Source organism: Drosophila tropicalis, unplaced genomic scaffold (genome assembly GCF_018151085.1).
Source record: "Drosophila tropicalis isolate 14030-0801.00 unplaced genomic scaffold, ASM1815108v1 contig_845, whole genome shotgun sequence".
In the NCBI taxonomy this organism is placed as follows: Eukaryota; Metazoa; Arthropoda; class Insecta; order Diptera; family Drosophilidae; genus Drosophila; species Drosophila tropicalis.
The window spans coordinates 2,697,393-2,717,202 of record NW_027173338.1 but is presented as its reverse complement, the minus strand read 5'-3'; the positions used below and the strand labels follow the sequence as shown (position 1 = coordinate 2,717,202).

Genomic DNA, 19,810 nt, shown 5'->3' with positions numbered 1-19,810 from the left:
CAGTCAGAGAAGAAAAGTTTTTTTTTATTTCTTTTTATGTTCTCTTCTTTTTTTGCTCCTTCTTTCCTTTTTTTTTATGGTTTTTTTTTTTTGTCTCTGTGTGCAACGCATAATTTATTATGCGAGGCAAAAATCTGCTGCACCAAATTTGTCACATGGGATAAATAATAAGAAGAAACTTGGCAAAAACTTTCTGCTCGAAAAAGTGCCAGGGGCCAACCGTGAAGGGAACTGCAAGGACTAACAGAGAACAGAACGGGACAGGCGGTGTGTGGGGTCGGGGAGGACCAATGGGATTTGCCACAGACCTTGGGCAGATTACTCATACGCCATGTGAGACGACAGAGTGCAACTGCCAAGTGCAGCATCTAATACAAAGCTGCCAAAGGATTCACATAATAGTGTGGCCAGGCGAGCATGAAATTAGAGCTAAGCACTTGAAGACGATGTGCGGGAAATTTGTTAAACTAAGTTTAAGCAAATTGAATCATGTGAGAGTTGGATGACACGGGTCGACTATATCACGAAATCTAAATACATAACAAAAACCAAATTCAAATTTAAATTGTGAAGCAAATTTGCAAAGGCCAACAAATTGTTGTTTGCTTGATATTCAATTTAGCAGATATTTGTTATTAGCTTTTATTCCTTTCAATGAAACACATCAAATGGAATGCAGTCATCTAACTAAGTTTTATTGCGGGTAATTTAAAAATATTTAAAGTGCAATAATAGATTTCAAAATATAGATTTTTTATATGTTTGGGACTTCCGCTTTGATCTTACTCACTCACATTGTAGAGGGTTTTCATCAATTCGGGAACAAATTCATCCCATTTGGCCTCAAAGATATTTCCAGCCACTGGCATCTGCTCCATATCATATTTATCTATGAATTTCTCCACATCGAAATTGCTATGGCCTTCGGCATTATTCAATTCGATTCTCTTCTCCTCGAAATCCAATTTATCCGATTGCTGATAGACCAAACAGATATAGCGCAAAAGACCGCTGTCTTTGGGCGGCAAAGGGCCATAATATTCGGATATGGTTTGTCCTCTCATAACATCCTTGCCGGGCACATTCACGACCAGCCAGTGTAGCCAGGAACGGTACATAGGATTCTCGCGAGATGGAGCATCGGGACTGACCATGACAATGGTATAGAAAGTTTCCCCATCAGCATCCCATTCTAGTTTGGGTTGGAATTTTAATTCAGTGGGCGTATAGGTCTTACCCTCGGCTATATCTAGCGAATTTTCATACATCATCTGCAGTAGAGAAGAGCTAATAAGTAAATTGAATTTTTTCTACTTTGGTCTTACCTTTAGCAACTGTTTAGGTGGTTCCTTTAGAATATCCGGTATAATGGCCATATCCTTCATAATGCGGCGTACATTCAACTCATTATCCTCTTGCTGCTGACTACTTGATGAGGCAAATAGCAGAAGACTGAACAATAAAATTGCTAACGAAATGTGCATGGTAAACTCAGTAACTAAATGACCCAAAGTACCTCTCATTATCCATATATATACACAAATATAATAGCAAAAAATTTTGCAAATAAATATATAATTAGGCAATTAACTATAATTTCTTTTATAAATATTTACAATATTGTTATTTTCGCCAATTGATGACCCCAAGGCAATTTGAATAGATAATTGATATACATTTGCTACACTTATATGGTGGGGGGTTGAGAAATTATCGTCACGAAGAGTCAGCTCAGTATACCACATATGTACGTTTATATGTTTGTATATCTTAAGCTATATCTTTGGAGTAGACTACCCTTAGGTAACAATTGTGGTCACTTATGTGTTTATATGTCCTTTTAATAGACTTGCTCGCATTTCGGCTTTCCTTATCAAGACAATTGTCTTGGTTTTTGTGTCTAGCCGAGGAAAAAAAAAAAGATCTCACTAAATATGTCAAAATAAAGGCAAATTTATACACAAACTGATAAACAAAATAATATAAAACAGCGCAAGGAAGAAGAAAAAAAGCAAAAGAGAATAGAAGAATCTTTTCTTGCTTATTTTTTTGTTGTTGTTTTTTTTGGATACAATTGCTATCTTGACATTGTCATCTCAGACTCAAAGTGGAGCCGGGAAATTGGCTCGACAGTTGCTGATGCCTCAAGCTCTTTCAGTTCTATTTGCTCCAGCTGTTTGTTGTTGCCTTGGCACGCCTATCAGTAGAATTGAATCAAATTACCTTGTAATCTTAACCTTAAGGTTATTTGCCATTGCCCACAAAACGCTTTGTGCCGCTTGGGTTTTCTCGCTGCGTTTAGTTACTATTCGACTTCCCACAGTCCCGTACCCATTTCCCCCCATTCAGTTTCCATTTCAACTTCCTTTACATCTTCCATGGCCCTTCTACCCAAAGATGGCAAAGAAGGAAGTTGGCAAGTTGCCTTTGCTGCGTTGCACCTTTAACACTTGTTTAGGTGGCGACCCCCCATAGATGGGGTCGGAAATGGGCAGGGAAATACGATATATATATAAATGGAAATCCAACATTACGTCTTATCATGATTGCAAAGTTTAAGTGACTTTTGTGCAAGTGCAAATGATATAGATTGAATGCTTTTAATGTTGTTGTCGAGGGATTAGCTTCAGTTTTTGCTTTTAAATGTAGCAACTCAATCATAGATAGCGGCGAATTGAAGAACTTCTGATTGGAGCAAACTTTAATATCCAAAAGGTCACGAGAATTTGTAGGTAAGCCACTGACTTAAGCTCTAAAGGGTAAGCATTGATCTATCATATGAAATTTAAAATTTAATAATCAAAAACTTTGCAGACTAATATTGAATGCGCTTGAGCATGCTGTTATATGTTTTTGTACTGATTTCATTTTAGAAAATCTAAAAAATATTATTCAAAGCTAACACTTTAAAATATCAAACAATATCTTTTCTAAGGTTTACTTGGCAAAGACAAAGTTAGTTCTGTCAATGATTTTCTTATTAGAAACGAAGATTAGATATTTATATATTAATTCGTATATGCAATCGATTTCCTGCCACATGTCAAAACATTTGACTCACAAAATTTTCCTTTAGCAATTAATTGTTGAATATTAATAACTTGGGAAAACTTTTGGCCACATGTCACACACACACAACACAAAATCCAAGCCACACATACAAATATACACAAACACCTAAGCCCAAAGCTACCTAGAAAAACAATTAATAAGCAAATTAATATATAATCAGGACAAATAATGAGCCAATATTCTGCTGAAGTATTAAGAAAATGAAAACCAGTGGCGCCGGGAAATTACAATGTCAATGCCAGGAATATTTAAAGGGGTGAAGGATCTAAAGCTGGCTAAATTTTGAAGCTGTTGCCATACAACAATCCCACACATGTTCTTCATTCAAATGCCATCATTATCGTGCTCATGCCGCAGAGTCTGCCGCTTCATTATCCATATTACTCCTTTCTAGTGCCTCATAGCTCACACTAACCACTGCTCGCTCCTCCCCCCGAAAACCCCAACTCAGAGCCCGTACTCTGGATGGTTATTGTTTCCATTTTGATTTATGTCTGGCATCCTTGGGCATAGTCCTGGTCCTCCCATGGTTGCTTGGTTGCTCGTCTACAATTTTAACGTTGTTAACCAAATTGCATAAATTAAGTGCGTTCGTTTGCTTGAGTGGCGTTTGCCTGGCTTGAAGGCTCCTCCTCTGCTCTAGGGCTAGTCCTGTTTCTACTGTTTTTCTCCGTCTCCAGTCTTCGCTTCATCGTCTCTCTATTCTACCTCTCCGCACTGCATTTGTGTTGCTAATGTGGGCACATTAGAAGCACATGTTGCCAAGCTACTTCTTCTCTTCTTGAGTTAATTTTTAGTGCTTATTTGTTTTTTTTCCCCCATATTTTGCCTTTACTCCTTCAAAACGATACGCAAAGGCTGAACGAAATGAGCAAGGAGTTAAGAAAATTATGTAAAGCACTTGGAATATTTTATAATTGCCATGTAAATGCATTTATGCCAAGTGACTGTTATATAATCCCCCCTAAAAGAAATATATAAAATCATTATGATGATTATTTCTTTCAACTTTTGACTTTGGCACAAAGTCAAGACCAATTAGTTAACCTATCCTTGATAATTATACGTTCATTATAATTATTATTCGACATAATTTACTAAAGAAAGTTTCTGTGGTGTTTTTTGAGCTAAGTGGAAACAGGATGAATACTAAGTTGGTAAGTTTTAATGGTTTATATATGGCTTATTTTATTGGCATTTGTATTAAGGCTTTGCACTTAATCCTTTTCAACTAATGACTCGAAGTTTTAATCCAATCTGTAATAAATTAATACCCTAAATAAATCGTAAATTATTATCTTTAAGAGTCTGGTTAATAATTGAACACTAAATCGATGGAAAACTAAGAAAACTTTAAGATAAGATATGTCTAATAAAAATAAGATTTAAATACAAAATACCATTCCAGGAAACATTTCATTCACGTCGTCGCATAGATTTTGTTTAAAGCTTTGCCATCGTTTTATTTATCATTCCTGCAGTATTTACTTGGCTATTATATGCTCGAAGCGTTTCAACTGCTGCTCCTTTTGGCTTCTTGTTTAAGCTCTTGCCTTAGTGCCACAGTTTTTATCTTAGCCCCGGCAAATGGCATTCAAATGCAAACCGCAAGAGTCACATAAGGATACGAAGGACGAGTTTATAGTATGCCATCGTAACCCAATGCGGCCATACTTTGTCTTCACTCCAACCACCAGAAACCCCCCTCAAACCACCGCGTCAACCGTTTTGCCATCTTGCCTCGCCCAGACACCCATACTTATGTATGTTTGCACAATTTTGCCACAATGAGCCAAAAATGGAGCAGAAGAGTCAAGCGAAATGTCTGTTTTATTGCGGTTTATGAAACAGTTCATAAATAAACACACATGGGTTTGAGTGTGTGTGTGTGTGTGCGTATCTGTGAATGAAAACGCATCCTTCTTCAGTCATTCTGGTTAGGTATGTAAACCTATTTATGTCAGGCAAAAATGTATTTCTGTGGCAAAACAGAAATTGCATTACCACAAAATTTGGTTTTTCTTCATATTTTTCAATTCAAGAAAAATTTAAAAATATCTCAGCATAGTTTCATTTCAGTCAAATAAAATTGTCATAAATATTTAAGCTCAATTCGCCAAATTCTATTAACGCGAAAAGTGTATCAAACTAACTGCAGGCTACCAACTAAAAAGGAAAATGGGGTATGCGTGTATGTGTGTGTGGGTGTGGGGGAGAAAAGTGAGAACTTTTCCATTTAATAAATAATGAAAATTTCATAATGGCGCTTGGAAATCAGACCAGACAAACAGACAGATAAAACTTGGCCATTATCAAAGTTTTTCTCAAGAAAATTTTACAACAAATTTAACATTAATTTGGCAATTTACACGATGCCAAACTCGCAAATGGCCTCAGGCGAACTGAAAACGAATGAACGAATGAATATTCAATTTCCAGTTGAAATTTCTCGGTTAAGCGAAACAAAAAAAAGAGAAGTGAAAAAATTCCTTAACTTCAGTTAAAGTATTTCCGCAGCAGACACTTTCGATTGTCCAATTTACCAGAAAGGCAATTCGAGTTAAATGAGCTAAATATATTTTATGCAAATTAAAATCAAAATCACTCGCAAAACTCTTTAACTTAATGGCAATTGTAGAAAAGTTCTTTTGGTATGTTTGTTTCTAAATGTTTAAATTTATCTATTTGGGGCTCATAAAAACTTATTAAGGCAATTCTCAGGTAATACAAATTTCCCAAATTAAACTTTACTATTCGAATATTTCATGTGAATGAATTTTTAATCGAAATTTTTATAAAACAAATTTTTTTTAATCAACCTCTAAAATTGTTATGTTAATATTATTGCTTTTACTTCTGTGTAACCTAATTTTTAATGTGTGTATATTACTTCTAATTAAACAAAAAGTAAAATCATTTATATAGCATAAAATTAAACATTTCAGTTATAGACACTAACATCTAAAGTTCAAGATTATGAGCCAAGACTTCCAGAAATAGTTTTCCATTTTCTCTAAAACTACAGTAGATAATTTTGTATTTGTTCAAAATCTTTTGAAATTGATATTTATCAGTTTATATTCCAGACTATCTAAAAAAAAAACTAATTTGGAGTTCAGACCAATGAGAATTCCGAGAAATTGTCTAAATTATGTGATACTCTTACATTTATTGACGATTTCCAGCTTTGGTATTTGTTGACCCTCTTTAATATTTAACTTCAGTTAATAAAATTGCAATCAATGTTTGTATACGCTCGTCACGAAGAACCTGTCACATCGATAAAACTGCCCCTCGTTGGTTTTGCAATTTATAACTCAATTAACGAGCCGCAACCGAGAAGAAACTTTGCCCAAGCAAATACTATAAAAATGTTGTATATACATATGTACATATTTATATAGGTATATTAATAAGAAAGATGATGGATAAAAGTATCTGCTACAGGCAGGCGAAAAACCGATTAACCCAGATAACTGAACAGTTCAGAAATTCTGTTTCTTTTTTTAACGATAACAAATCGCTTACGGTTAACAGGCGGCATTAATTCTCATTCACAGTGAAGCATTTATTGGCCAATTAAAGTGGGTGGAAATCCGTAGAAGGAGGCATGAAACGAAATGATGGAGCCACCCCTTTAGGCTATATGTGCTTGTGTTTGTGTGTGTGTAGAGGCTTCATTTACTTATGTTTATAGAAACAACTCGAAGAATAATTGAGAGCAATTAATAATTTTGACAATTTACACAACATTCAGCCAAATGGCACAGAGGCAAAGATAAGAGAAACGAAAACCTCTTTCATAATTAGTTGGTTCAAGTAACCGGTTTCACTTTTTAATTGCTTATTTATGGTTTTCTTTTTTTTAAAAAGAAGGGGAAACGAGAAAAAAATACACAACAAAGTATCTGCAACTGACAACTTCAATTGGCCAATTGACTGGCCTTTTCGCTGTCGTTTGATACGTTTTTTTTTTTTGTTTTTTGTTTTCTTTCTCTCGCTTAACTTGTGTTAAAATAAATCAATTATTTTAATTCACGTTGACAACTGGTTGTCATTTTCAGGACAACAAATTCTTTGACTACACCCTGTACTAATTGCAGAAAAAGAAGAGTGTATTTGAATTAACGGGTGCCTTTAGACATATGACTTTTCATACAATATTTTTCTCTTCCGCAACCTGACAAATAGTTGATCTTATTGGATCTCACTGTCTCTTAAATTAGACAAACTTCCCATAGGGTAACTTGCATTCGAATTAAGTTGACTTTTTCTTGTCATGCGTCGTCATTTGCTCAGTTTTTTTATGTTTTTCGCCCTTGGCTTGACATGGGTTAAGGGTGAAACCAACGAAAGCAAAAAAAAAAAAAAAAAACCGCAAGACTCTCATGCATAAAATGTCAATAGCAGATATGAATATCAAAAATAAAACTGAAGAAACTGAACGAGGGGAGACAAATAGATATGAAAGTATCAGTCATATTAAGATACTTCGATATGTTTAGCTCATTCAAACAAAAATGTCAAGCAAAAAATTGCCATTCAAGTGGAAAACTTGGATAAGCTGGGAGTAAACCATTAGAGGAGGGGGGAAAAAAGAAAAGTTGGCAAAATCAGACTTTAAATTTAATTTGAAATTTACCAGGGTATAAATAAATTCATGTAAACCCCTTTAACCACCCTCTCTCCGGCATCCACCACATACTTTTGCATATTATCCGATTTGCATATATAAATAAAGTTGATCAAAAACATATTCATAGTCCGCCGCCCGCATGTAGCAACAACAAAACCATTTTCCACTTGACATGTGCTCAAGTGGCTAACCATCCCGTTTCCTCCTTTTTATGCCCTTCCCTATATCCTTAGCCAACATATCCTGCTCGTATTCCCTATATATATTTGAATGTGGTGCGTTAGGAGATATGTATTCAATTCAATCTGTTTTTTCCATTTAAACAATTTTTGCCAAAAACTTGTTTATAACTCAATTTTGTAAAAATAAAACGAAATAACACTTAAATAAATAAACACAAAAACTGCGGGGGAAGCGGGCCTCCGTTTCCCTTCCTTGCGAAAAGTTTGTTTTTCAAGGGAAGAGGAGGGAATGTGTGTGTGTGTGTGTGTGTGTGTGTGTGGGGAGGAAGAAGGGAAATGAACAATTCCATTTTGGGTGATTGTGTGCGGATTGTGAAATGCTCTTTGCCTGAGTTTTTGGTTCACACGCATGTAATACACAATAAAGGGGCTTTTGTTACAGTTGCCGTTCCCGTTGTAGTAGTTGTTGTTGCAGCTCTTAACAAGGCACGCGAAGAATCCTCCAAAAGCGAAATGGATATATCAAGCGCTTTAGTCCTGCGAGTCTGCATGAGTATGTACATACATGTGTGTGTGCGTGTGTGCGTGTGTGCGTTGGTGTTTGCCAAAGGATACAACAATGAAATTGCCAAATGGCATTTCCTCTTCTTGCTCCTATTTCTCTCTGGGTGTGTGTGTGTGTGTGTGTGTGTGGGCGCATTAGGATTGCCAATGGGCGTGGCAGATTGTTGTTACCCAGACTTGCACAAAAACTTTTTGTGAAAATGTTTTGCAGCAAATTGTATTTAATTTTTACATTGCGTATGCTAAAAAACAAAACCAAATAGAAAAAGCAACGAGATTTCAATTCAACGATAAAAGTTCTGTATCTACATACATTTATGTATGTATATGTATATGAATGCTATCAGAACTTAACGAGGAGTCAAAAGTAGTCAAAAGTTTGCTAAACTTTCCTAATAAATAAAATTATGTCTTGCCATGTATTAAGAGATAAATTCTTACAGAACTTCAAATCTACAGATTCAATGATCATGTATTGAACCCGATTTAGTCCTTTGAGCGTTCACAAAGATGCCTAAAACGAACCCTAAGCTTTATAACCCATAAGGAGTGATAAACTACAGAAAGGTTGCAATAATGAATAACTGCGATCTGCTTATTCGAGATATGTAAAAAAAAGCTTAAAAAATATATTTAAGTTCTTCTAAAAGTGAAAGACATAATCCATTTCTTATTTTTGGGCATTGAATACACTAATTAACACAAAATTAAGCAATGGACAAGCTGAGCATTATAATTTATTATCCCACAAATTGTGTATATCTAGAAATATATAGTTGCCAAAATGCAGATAGTTATTACACATAAATTGTTAATTTGTTGCTTAGTGTAGAATATAAGAGGCAAGAGCATGAAAATTAGCCAAGTGTAGAGATATCTCTATCCCCTTCCTCCATCTTTTGGCCAACTTGAATGCGAAACCCTTCTCTATGGCATCACATTGTTTTTGCTGCAAGTTCACTTGGGCACTTGGTTGCCACAATTTATGCATTTTCCATGGCATTAACGTTGAAAGGCGTCGCAAATGAAATGCCATTCAAAATGCTCTTTAGTCCGCTTGGCTGTTGTCTGGTTAGTTGGTTACCTGGTTAGATGCTGCTGCTGTTTCGGATAATGGGCGGCACATCCCCGATCCCCAATCCCCGATCCCCGCCGCACCAACTCGACCACCTGGGCCACTCTACAAAAGGTCACGCAAATTAGTCCAGCAAGAACGATAAAGTTTCATGAATAGAAAACTGCCAGACTCAATGCTGGTTGTAATCCTTGGGAAAAACTTGTAAAAGTAACTAGATAACGCAGCAAACTAAGTTGAAGTTGAGCTCTAGGGAGAAGGTGCGAGACGAGTAGACAATGCAAAGACAAGGGAAACCATAGCGATGCCATGGAAGTAAATAGAAGGATGGTGAAAAAATGGTTTATTGACCCTGCATTGGGCTTTGATTTCCAATATATTCAGTGAGTAATACTGAAAAGAGAGGAAAAGGCTTAGAAATGCCATTATCACATTCTCTCCCCAATTGGGAAAACCAATTGAAATCTATTGAGACCTGTTGGGAGATTTCCGTTTGCACTAGATGATATCGAATTTACCCACCATATTTAAACTGTAGTTCGAAATATTTTTGCCAATTTCGAAAGTTAAAAAAAGTAGCAGACTCAAAAAAAAAGAAACATCAAAAGGATGGAAAAAATACGGGATTCGAAGCACCATAAATTTTGAACTCTGCCTGGGTTGTTGCTCACTCCGCTCATTTGCACAGCGGATTAAAGGGTCTCGTCGGGGTTTCAACTCTCTCCCATTTATTATGCTTTTGCGTAGGGATTTTCGTATTTTTTTTTTTCCTTTATTTCAATGTGTGTGTGTGCGGAAAGCTTGCAAAAGTGATTAATGCAAAAGTTGGCCGAGGCAAGCAAAACAAATTGGCCAAACGCGAATAGAAAAACGCCCCAAAACGCAACTCTGGTAGAATTTTTATTGAATTGCAAGAACTTTGGAATCCGCTACCAATGCCTGTCGTTTTGGCTTGGGTCACTCCATTTACCTGCGGCATGAATATTGACAGGAACCATGAGCACGGTCTAGAACTACAGAAGTCCGACCTGGCATTGGCAATGGCCAAAATGGAGTTTCACAACGGTTTGACTACAGTTGCACGGATTAAAGCTTAAAATACTGCGAAAAGCGGCTTTGGGTAGCAAAGAGTACACTTCACAAAAAGTACAGAACAAACTGCCAAATGTTTAAGCTAAATGACTGGTAGAGAAACAGAAAGAGCATCGACAGCTTAATACCTTTAAGGGTACAAAAACGTTTTAATAACTTCTAATTTAAGTCGACCTATAAGCGGCTCATTTGATGGAAAGTTTAAAGAGTTTAACTGCTGAAAATTGGTATCTGCAATAAAATAACATAGAAAAAAGTCAAACATATTTATCAGATTATTCTGGGAAAAGTTTTCTCAAAGGGCTTAAACCTTTTAATATGATATTTCTAAGAACTTAATAACATATCTAATGCTTAATGAATGGCAACAAGCTTTTGATAATCTTTTTATGGCAATGAAAAACATTTTTAAGGTCTAATCCGAAATGCTTTTAAAAGTGAATGTACTCTTGCTTACCTTTATGGCAAAATCATTGAAAAATACATTTTCAATAAATACCAAACGAGCCGGAGACAATAAAATGTCAAGAAAAATCACTGAGCCAGCCAAACTGCAACCCGTCCAACCCAACCCTCCTGTATATCGACACACATTGGAGTTGAGGGAGATGAGAGAAAATCGAGATTTCTATCAAGCCATCAAACTGGCAAACGAGTCCCGCAGACTCGTCCAAGCCAAAAGTCAACAGGCTGAAGGCACAAGGGGCCAAATGTCAGTGACACCACCAAATAGCACACAGATTTCGATTCAAATCCTCATGGCAGAGCCAAACATCCCACCCTTACGTGAGGTTGAGGTGAAATGTTTTCTTGCCTGCATTATTGATGGTAATTTTAAAACGTGCCTACAAATTTCACACATTTGCCGGATTTACAGTTTTGTTTGCCAGAAAAATCGGAAAATCGCAAAAAGAAAAGAATGGAGGCAAAATGAATCCTCCTTTGGCTTTTGTTTCGTTCGATTGACGCTTATCTTAATGGACCAAACATATGGGCAAGAGTGTACGTAGAATATAATGCCAACCCCCCAGTAAAAATGAACGTGTTGATAATTTAAATAAGCTACTTTTTCCAAAAGCGACCCTTCCCGCTCCACCAAATTGTCGGAAACTCCCTTAACATTAAGCATACGCCCTGTCAGCGTTTGTCGGTGGAGTACCAAATGCCTGGCTGACTGGATGACTGGCTCCCAGCCTGCCTGTCATTTTGCCAGCGATAAGCAAACGGTAAATGATTCTTCCATTTCATATTAATTTCGCTTGCGCGTCAAATCCCAGTGTGATTTTAGCAGGCACTTCATTAAAAAAATATTTCCAATAAAATGCCGCCATGTGAGCAGGGAGAGAAATGAGATTTTTCTAAAAAATTTACACAAATTCCTTATTCAACTTGGGCAATCAGCATTCTGAGAGTTATTTTAGGTATTGTTTTCTTATTAAAAGATATATATTAGGGTATATTTCGAATCATTCACTTTACAGCTTGGTTTCAGTTCTGTTTGTTTGATTTCGTTGCAGTTTCGGGACAGTTTTACCTTTCACAAGTTTCACAGAACTTTGAAGATTTTGTTGTTTTATTTGCTCGTTGCTGGTTGCCAACATGCAAACTCCAATCAACACTAGCAAATATAAACAACTCTCCTCTGCAAAGTCAGCCGCCCTCCCTTAACCTTGGTCAGTGGCATACCGAAAGACTAACCACAAAGTAAGACCAAAAACTTAGCTGACCAAACTGTCCCGCATTGTGTAATTTTTCAAGTTGAGGACCAGCAAAAAACAAGATATATATATGTATATAAAAACTTTTTGTGACTTCTTATCGTTTTATTTTCGTTACTTTGTTTTATTTTGTAGGTTTTTGTCTTGAGGTTTTTTGCTTTCTGTTTTTGGTTGGCCATTGTTTTATTTACCTGGAGGTTACTTCTGAACCCCCTTTGGAACTCTCCTCAAGCTGTGTGGGTGTGTGTGTGTGTGTGTGTGTGTGTGTGCTTATTTATATCGCATGATTGAATCTTGGCCAACAGTGGAAGCAACTTTTTCTATTAACTTTAATGCCCAGGCAACCAAAACTATCCAAGTGTGTGGCATAGAACCTTTCTACACCCTCCCCTCGTCTTATATACCCACACCCATTTTTAGTCTCACTTTCTTTTCTCTGCTCTTTTTGTCTAAGGTAAGCTTTTGTCTCCTGGCTTCACCTGTTTCTTGCTGTTGTTTTTGTCTCGTTGGCCGCGAAGTCAGTCTAGTAGTGGTCGCCTCTTTAGGTTTAGTAAATGAACTTGATTTTATCGTTTTCTTCTCTTGTTGGTATTGATTTCCAGCCAGTGTCTTTCACTTCACTTGACTTGACTTCTTCAAGTGGTTACATTGTTTATACTCTATCTTTGGAGGGAATAGTTGCTGGCAAATTAATTGAAGATTACCTTTATTCTATGACAAAACACCGTACATTTAAGAGATACTCTGTGATAAAGTATTAAATAGATTCGTCAAATACATTTGATTACACCTGCACTTGTTTGTTCAGGAAGGGTATCAACTGCCTCTGTCTATTATTATAGATAGCTTTGCTGGATTGCTTTTATGTCCTGATTGGGTCGTTGCGCTGTTTTCTTTTGTCATTTTGCCATTTTCGCTAATGAAAAAGTTGAAAAGTCAACGGTTTTTGCTTCTTTTTCACGGCAGGTTTTTACTTACTTCTTAAAAAGTTTTTGCAGTTTTATTCGTTTTATTTTGTTGGTAAGCAGTTTTTATTGAATTTTCTGTTGAAAACGACCAATAGAATGACCGATAATTATTGATGACTCGAAAGAGGCTAACAAATAACACGGCAAGAGTTAATTAAGGGAATTAAAAGAAGTTCCAAAAGAGTTTAGCCAAATGAAACTGAATAAAAGAGATGAGAGAGAGTGAGAGGAAGAAATTTAACTATTTATGCTGGGATTTTCATTTTGCCGTTTAATCTCTGACCCCCGATACCCCATTCCAGTCTGCGGATAACCCCACCTACCTCCGCAAGAGAGTTAATGCCATTGAAGCATGAGCCCGCATATTGAAATCCTATTTAATTCAATTATCGAACGCCACAACTTAAAGCGCATTTCAATACAAAACTCTGTCGGCTATAAGGGTCAGACCCCAAACCTTATAGCATGCCACATTCTGCTTACTTCTCCTCCTCCTCGTTCTGCTGCTTCTGCCTCTGTTCCTTCTGTTGCTATTTTACTTACCTACCCTTCCCTTTTGGCAGTTTCACTTACGATTATTGCCTACTTTTCAGAGGGCGATGCCAGCTGATGGCGCTTGTACGACACGGCTAAGCTTCGCATTCACATGCAACATGTATTTAACTTACCCCCAACTCCCTCAGTTGGTCCTCTCCACTTGCCTTCGTTTCGATTTATATATGTGTGCTTTTCCCTATTTATATTGTGCATACATATATCTGGGGTATATACTTTACATGCTCGAATTGTCATTGAAGCGTTTAGCCATTTTATTGGATTGCTCTGTCGTCTTGTAAGAAATCGCCCCAGTTTACTTTGGGCCCCATCAGTGCTCTCTCTCTCCCCTCAACCATCTTATACTGGACTGGACTGAGATTTATGCGCATATGCTAAGCACAAGCCTTATTTGGGGGTTGCCCAGGATATGCCCAGGTCCAAGGGGTTGTCCTTATTCTACGTTTTGTGCTTCTTGTTGACTCTTGGCTGTCTGTCCTTGTCCAAGCCCTGCTAGACTATCTGGGCTGTCTGCTGCCCTTTTCTTTCTACGGTTTTCGCTTGTCTTGGCATTTTCCACTTGGTGTTTTCTTCTTCCTTTTTGCTTGTTTTGTAAATTAAAATTGATTTGATTTTTGCTCTTTTTTTCCATCCTCCAAAACCTAATATGCTTAAATTGCACATATGCTTCCGTTCGGACGCAGGAGCAGATCCTTTTCAATGCGGAGAATCCATGGCATTTCACGTTAATAAGCAGAACATGGCATTTTAATTTGATAATGAAACGTCCTCCCTGATAGAACACATAAGCAGTTGACTGGAAAATCTAATGGAACATGAAAAGGAAAGCAAGAAACTATTGAACAAAAGATTGCAAAAAGTCATTGAAATTGGCTCAAATGAATATAATCCCTTAAAGACAACTTCATGGAAAATAGTTGCAGATGTCTTTTACTTTTAAAAGCTACGGCAACTTTGTAATATTTGTTTCATTTCGTTAGGTATTTTCATTTTTGTTTCCTTTGCATTTGATTTATACGCATGGCTCATTTCCGTTTTCGTCTTTGATTATCTCTTTCTCTTTTGCTCTTCGTGCGTGTTCCCATTGTAAAATTCGTTCTGGCAGCTTTAATGTTTGCCAAAGCGGAAATGGAAAACTTTTGCCACGTAGTTTTTCTTACGTCTCTAAGTAGCCAAAAATGCACGTTTCTCTTGGTTCTTGCTGGCTGGCAGTTTGTTTGTTGTTGCTGCCTGCTGCCCTGCGATCGAGCATGAAAAGTTTTTTTTTTTTTTTTTTTTTTCTTGGTTTAATTTTGGCATTTCACGTATTTTGGCAAGCATATCTACACATCCACCTACTCATACACACACACACACACATCAAAACAAGCTTGCTGGATAAATTTCTGTAAGGACATAAGCAGAAGAGATACCATCTGGATGCTTAGTCTGAAATTTGCACGCACGTCTGCTCATTAAATACGCATACACATAGGGCCAAAATGAAGTGAAGGCATTTTCTCAGGGAAGTAGCCAAGAGGGGGGCAATCATCTTCAAATATATATGTGCGGTCTATATGAAACTGCCAAAACTTTTTCAAATACTTTTGTATTCAATTTCCATATTCTAATGTGATTCTCTTTTATCCACCTTTGCATGCTGATTCCGTTAAAAAATTCAATATAATTGATTTAAGCAGAGCAAAATCAAGAAATAATAATCATGAGATTACTAATTGACTAAGATTTTAAAATTTAAATGTTACTAGAATGATAATAACGATAGTTGAAATTTTCATTGCCTACTTTTTTGGGACATTCTTGAAAATTGACTAAACAGATTAGTTTAAAGTTAAAACCCTTGATAAAGTTACGAAAACTACATCTCTGACATATCATATGTATTTTACACACATATCTCATCATTTTCACACACACACAACACACATAAGCACATACACACACATAAGCACAAACTTATAAATGTTGTGCTAGATAATGAATCTTTCTCTATCACTGAGTTGAGTTGTTGTCTGTCTGTTTTATTTGCTTTTATTGTCTTCAACTTTATTCATATCCTGTTAAAATGTATAACTTTGGGTTTTCGGGGGTTATAAATTAAATACCAAGTCGTGGCCATAAGACAAGGGGAGAGTGAGAGAGGCGACCCAGGAGTTACATATACAAGTGTATGTATATACATATGTATAGGAGAAGACCCTTCAAAGTAGACGATTGTGTTGATAAACTGCGATATGCAGCATAATTAATGAGCATGTTGTACAATGCCAATATTTTACATACACACAATCACACTCACACACATATAAACACACACATCTATTGCGTGTAATGGATTTAATGAGTAAATTATATAATCTACTACATGAAATGTGAGCTTAAAGCAAGACAATTAACTGCATATGATTAATAGAATTTGAATTTTCGTTTTCTGCTTCCTAGATTTGATCAATAACTTGTTGCTTAAGCGACAGACTTACCCCAGACTTGGGCCAAAAAAAAAGTGAACAAAGTTTACCCATTCGCACTCAAAATTAGCGCCCTCCAATTAAAGTCTTAACGCACAAAAGCCACCATCGCCTTTGCTTGTAAACAGTTTGCCCTCTAGACCATAACTCTAAGCCAATAGTCAACATGGGAAAATAAAACAAAAACATTTGAGCGACTAGCGAAGCGAATGAGCGGGGTGGGTAGCATTGGGCCAAGGGTGTGAGTAACTTCAAAATTTCAACAATAGCAAAATGAAGCAAACGAAGCAGCAACGAAGCCACTTTAAGCCCCACACAAATCCATAAGGCAAACAAAATGGTTTTCAAATGGAAAAGCGCGACCAGAATGAGATGAAGAATGTGCCAGGCCTAGCCCTGTTCCCTTTACTAACGTCTGCCCTGCCCTCGGTGAAACGACCAGGACTAGAGTGGGGACAACAACAACAACACAAAATCCCAGACAGAAGCTGGCGTTGCCATTGTAACCGAAATACATCCACACAGTGGTTGGAGCCTTCTCCGTCTCTGCAACGTGTAACAAATTTCAGTTACATTTCCAATTTTGTTATCCCATGGACTCTTCACTTGATAAGTGCCATTCACTTATCGATAACGGTATACCGATATGATGAAAATGCAAAATTGATCAACACTCTGTGGATGGTTGTTTGGTAAAATGTTCAACAATGGCTGAGGTTATTTCAAAATGGCTATTTCATAACTGATTTCGTTTTAATTTTATCAATCATCTTTCTAAACCACTGTGCGATATGCCGATAATTCTCAGCTATATTTTCACAGCGGTTACACCAAGAAGGCAAATTGAAGTGGATCTGCGAGAATGGAGAGTGCCGCTGTGGCTGCCTGCCATCCGGGTGTCAACATTGCCAAAGGCTCCCCCTACTCCATCCTGAAATGCAGACCCAAAGTTTGTTTGCTTGTGATTCGGTTTTTTTCCTCGCTTTCAGTTCGAGGCGCTTTTGTTCTGACATTTCAGTGAGAGAAAATTGAAAATTTTCTTACTAATCGCAATCGATATGCCTTGCCAAATGTCACTCAACTGGGTGGAGGGGGAGGACAGAGAGAGAGGACAGAGTTGAGGGTAGAGGCAAATGTCTGATTGTGAGATTTTTGTTTGAATTGTTTTGCTGCCACAAATAAATGGAAGAATACTGTAAAATTAAACAAATATTTGGCATTTCATCTGTTGTAAATAAATTACAATAATGAATGATTTTTTACTCAAGACAAATTAAGCTCCCAAATACACTTCATGAGCTTTTATTTCGTTGCACTTGGTTCACTATCACCCAAGCCAATTGTGCAATTGTTGCTTTAAATTTCACGCCCATTCCAAGGATCAAAAGTAAGCCACATAACACTTGAAATTCCGGGGCTTCGCCTGCACAAATTAATATCGACATTGCCTTTTTTCATGTTTTTTTCTGCGCCTTTCCGTACAAAAAAAAAATAATAACGAGGCCAACATCAACGCCACATGCGTCCATTCATGGCCTCCATTTGCTTCAGTTCGTCATGCTTGAAACAAGAACAACACTTCCATCATCATCATCGTCATCATCATCATCATCATCGTCGTCGTCGTCGTCGTCGTCATCGACATGAGCATAATTCACAGCTGAGTGAATTTTAAGTGGTTATTGCAAAAGTTCGCCAAAAAGGCGAAAGGCGTGAGACGGGCATCGGCATTGGCATCAAGTAGCGAAAGTGTTGAAGCGAAATTTTTATTGAGTTATTGTTTGAAAAGTAGAAGTAGGACTGCATCACTGGATGCTAGGACTGGATCCTAGCCCAGAAATTAGGTTAAGCATTTATAAATAATTTGATTAGTCTTAATTGGCCTGAAGTTGCAAGAAAATTTCAGCAAATTTTTCAGTCGAAGAAAATTCATTTTAGATTGAAAACTCAATTCTTTAAAGGATTAAATTCAAGACTTGTTTGATGCAAGTTGGTTACATTGTTAAAATTGTTCTCTTATCTTTATTAAGTTGAAAAATTTCTCCCAGTGTGATTCCAGTCTTATTTTTATGATTGACAGACAAATTTTTACCGTGATGTCAGACGAAAATGATTATTATATAATTGAAATTGATAGATAAGCTACAGGAATAAGACAGATAACGTTTACTCCTCGGTTCCAAGCGCCAATTCAATTATTCAGTGGAAGAGAAAAAAAACCGGACAAGAAATATCATTTAATACCAATTAAAGATGCAAAAGGAAGCTGTTTAAACTAATGATAAGCCGACAATCAACAAGACGACCCCCGAAAAATAGAAGTACTTAAACTCTGACTGTTTGCTTTCTATTGGAGACCGACCGAAACGTGTCCAACAGTGAAACGTGCTCAAGTTGATTTAAAGTTGCCAATTGAGAGAAAAATATTTAAACTGAATAAAACGAAAGACAAAAGTGGCAAATATTATAGAAGAATACTTTTACCTATATATGTATGAACACTTGAAATATAATTAATGGGTTAGTTGGGGATAAAACGACTCAATTTAGAATAGCTTAAGGTAATGTTGGCTTAACTCAGATTTATTTCCTAACTAGACTAGAGTAAGATGTTTTCAGATAGAGCAAAACAACATGAATTAGGTTTAAAAATAAAATATTTGATTAAATTTTTATAAATTATTAATTGCCTTGGTATGGTAAATGTTGATTTGTAATAAAAATCGCCCTAAAGCAACATTAATTTCCGATTGTCCTAATTTTTTACTGTCTCTCTCTGTCTTTCTCTTTCTGGTGATAAATTTCAATTTAGCAAATTTGATTCGCTGTCAATTTTTCAATTCAATTACAAACACAGACATTTTGGCCATTCACAGTCACAGGTTCAATCAGTTTTCATTTCTATTATTATTATTTAAAAATTATAATTTGAATGCAACAAAATGCTGATAGGTAAATGAAAGAAAACTAGAGGTAAAATAAATGCAATTACCCATTTGCTACACTAGAATACTAGAAACAGAAAAATAAAATAAACGAAATCTATAAATACACGCAATTAAAACTAATTTGAGCTTTTAAATCGATGAGAAACCAGCAAATCGACGAACCAAAAATCAAATGAACTTGATAAAGCGAATTCAATTCAATTCAATGGCCATTGGAAATGCAAATTTTTCGCTGGGCTGCCAATTATGTAACAAAGAGAAAAGAGATAGAGAAAAAGAGAGAGAGAGAGAGAGAGAGAAGACTGACTGGATGTGGAAATGTTGCAATAGGAGCAGCTGCAGGCCAAAATTTGAAACATGCCAATGCCACAAAATTTTGTACAAATTTTAGGCTGCAAAAAAAAACAACAATTTTTAGCGATGAAATTAAAACCCTTCTAGCTATTTGGGAATGTTTAATAATTTCGCATGTAATACAAAGAGAAGGCAAAATTTTTACTTACAATAAGCAAACATTTTTGCAATGACAACT

The 19,810-nt window shown here is 36.5% G+C and overlaps 1 protein-coding gene across 1 annotated transcript; it reads right to left on the bottom strand.

The window, feature by feature from the left end:
- Positions 1-669: 669 nt before the first annotated feature.
- a5 (antennal protein 5) lies at positions 670-1,497 on the bottom strand. The gene is made up of 2 exons (XM_068295420.1): positions 1,326-1,497; positions 670-1,271 (listed from the first exon to the last, which is right to left on the bottom strand). The coding sequence occupies exons 1-2, from the start codon at positions 1,482-1,484 to the stop codon at positions 783-785; spliced, it is 648 nt and encodes a 215-aa protein (XP_068151521.1). The 5' UTR covers positions 1,485-1,497; the 3' UTR covers positions 670-782.
- Between the last annotated feature and the right edge of the window lie 18,313 nt (positions 1,498-19,810).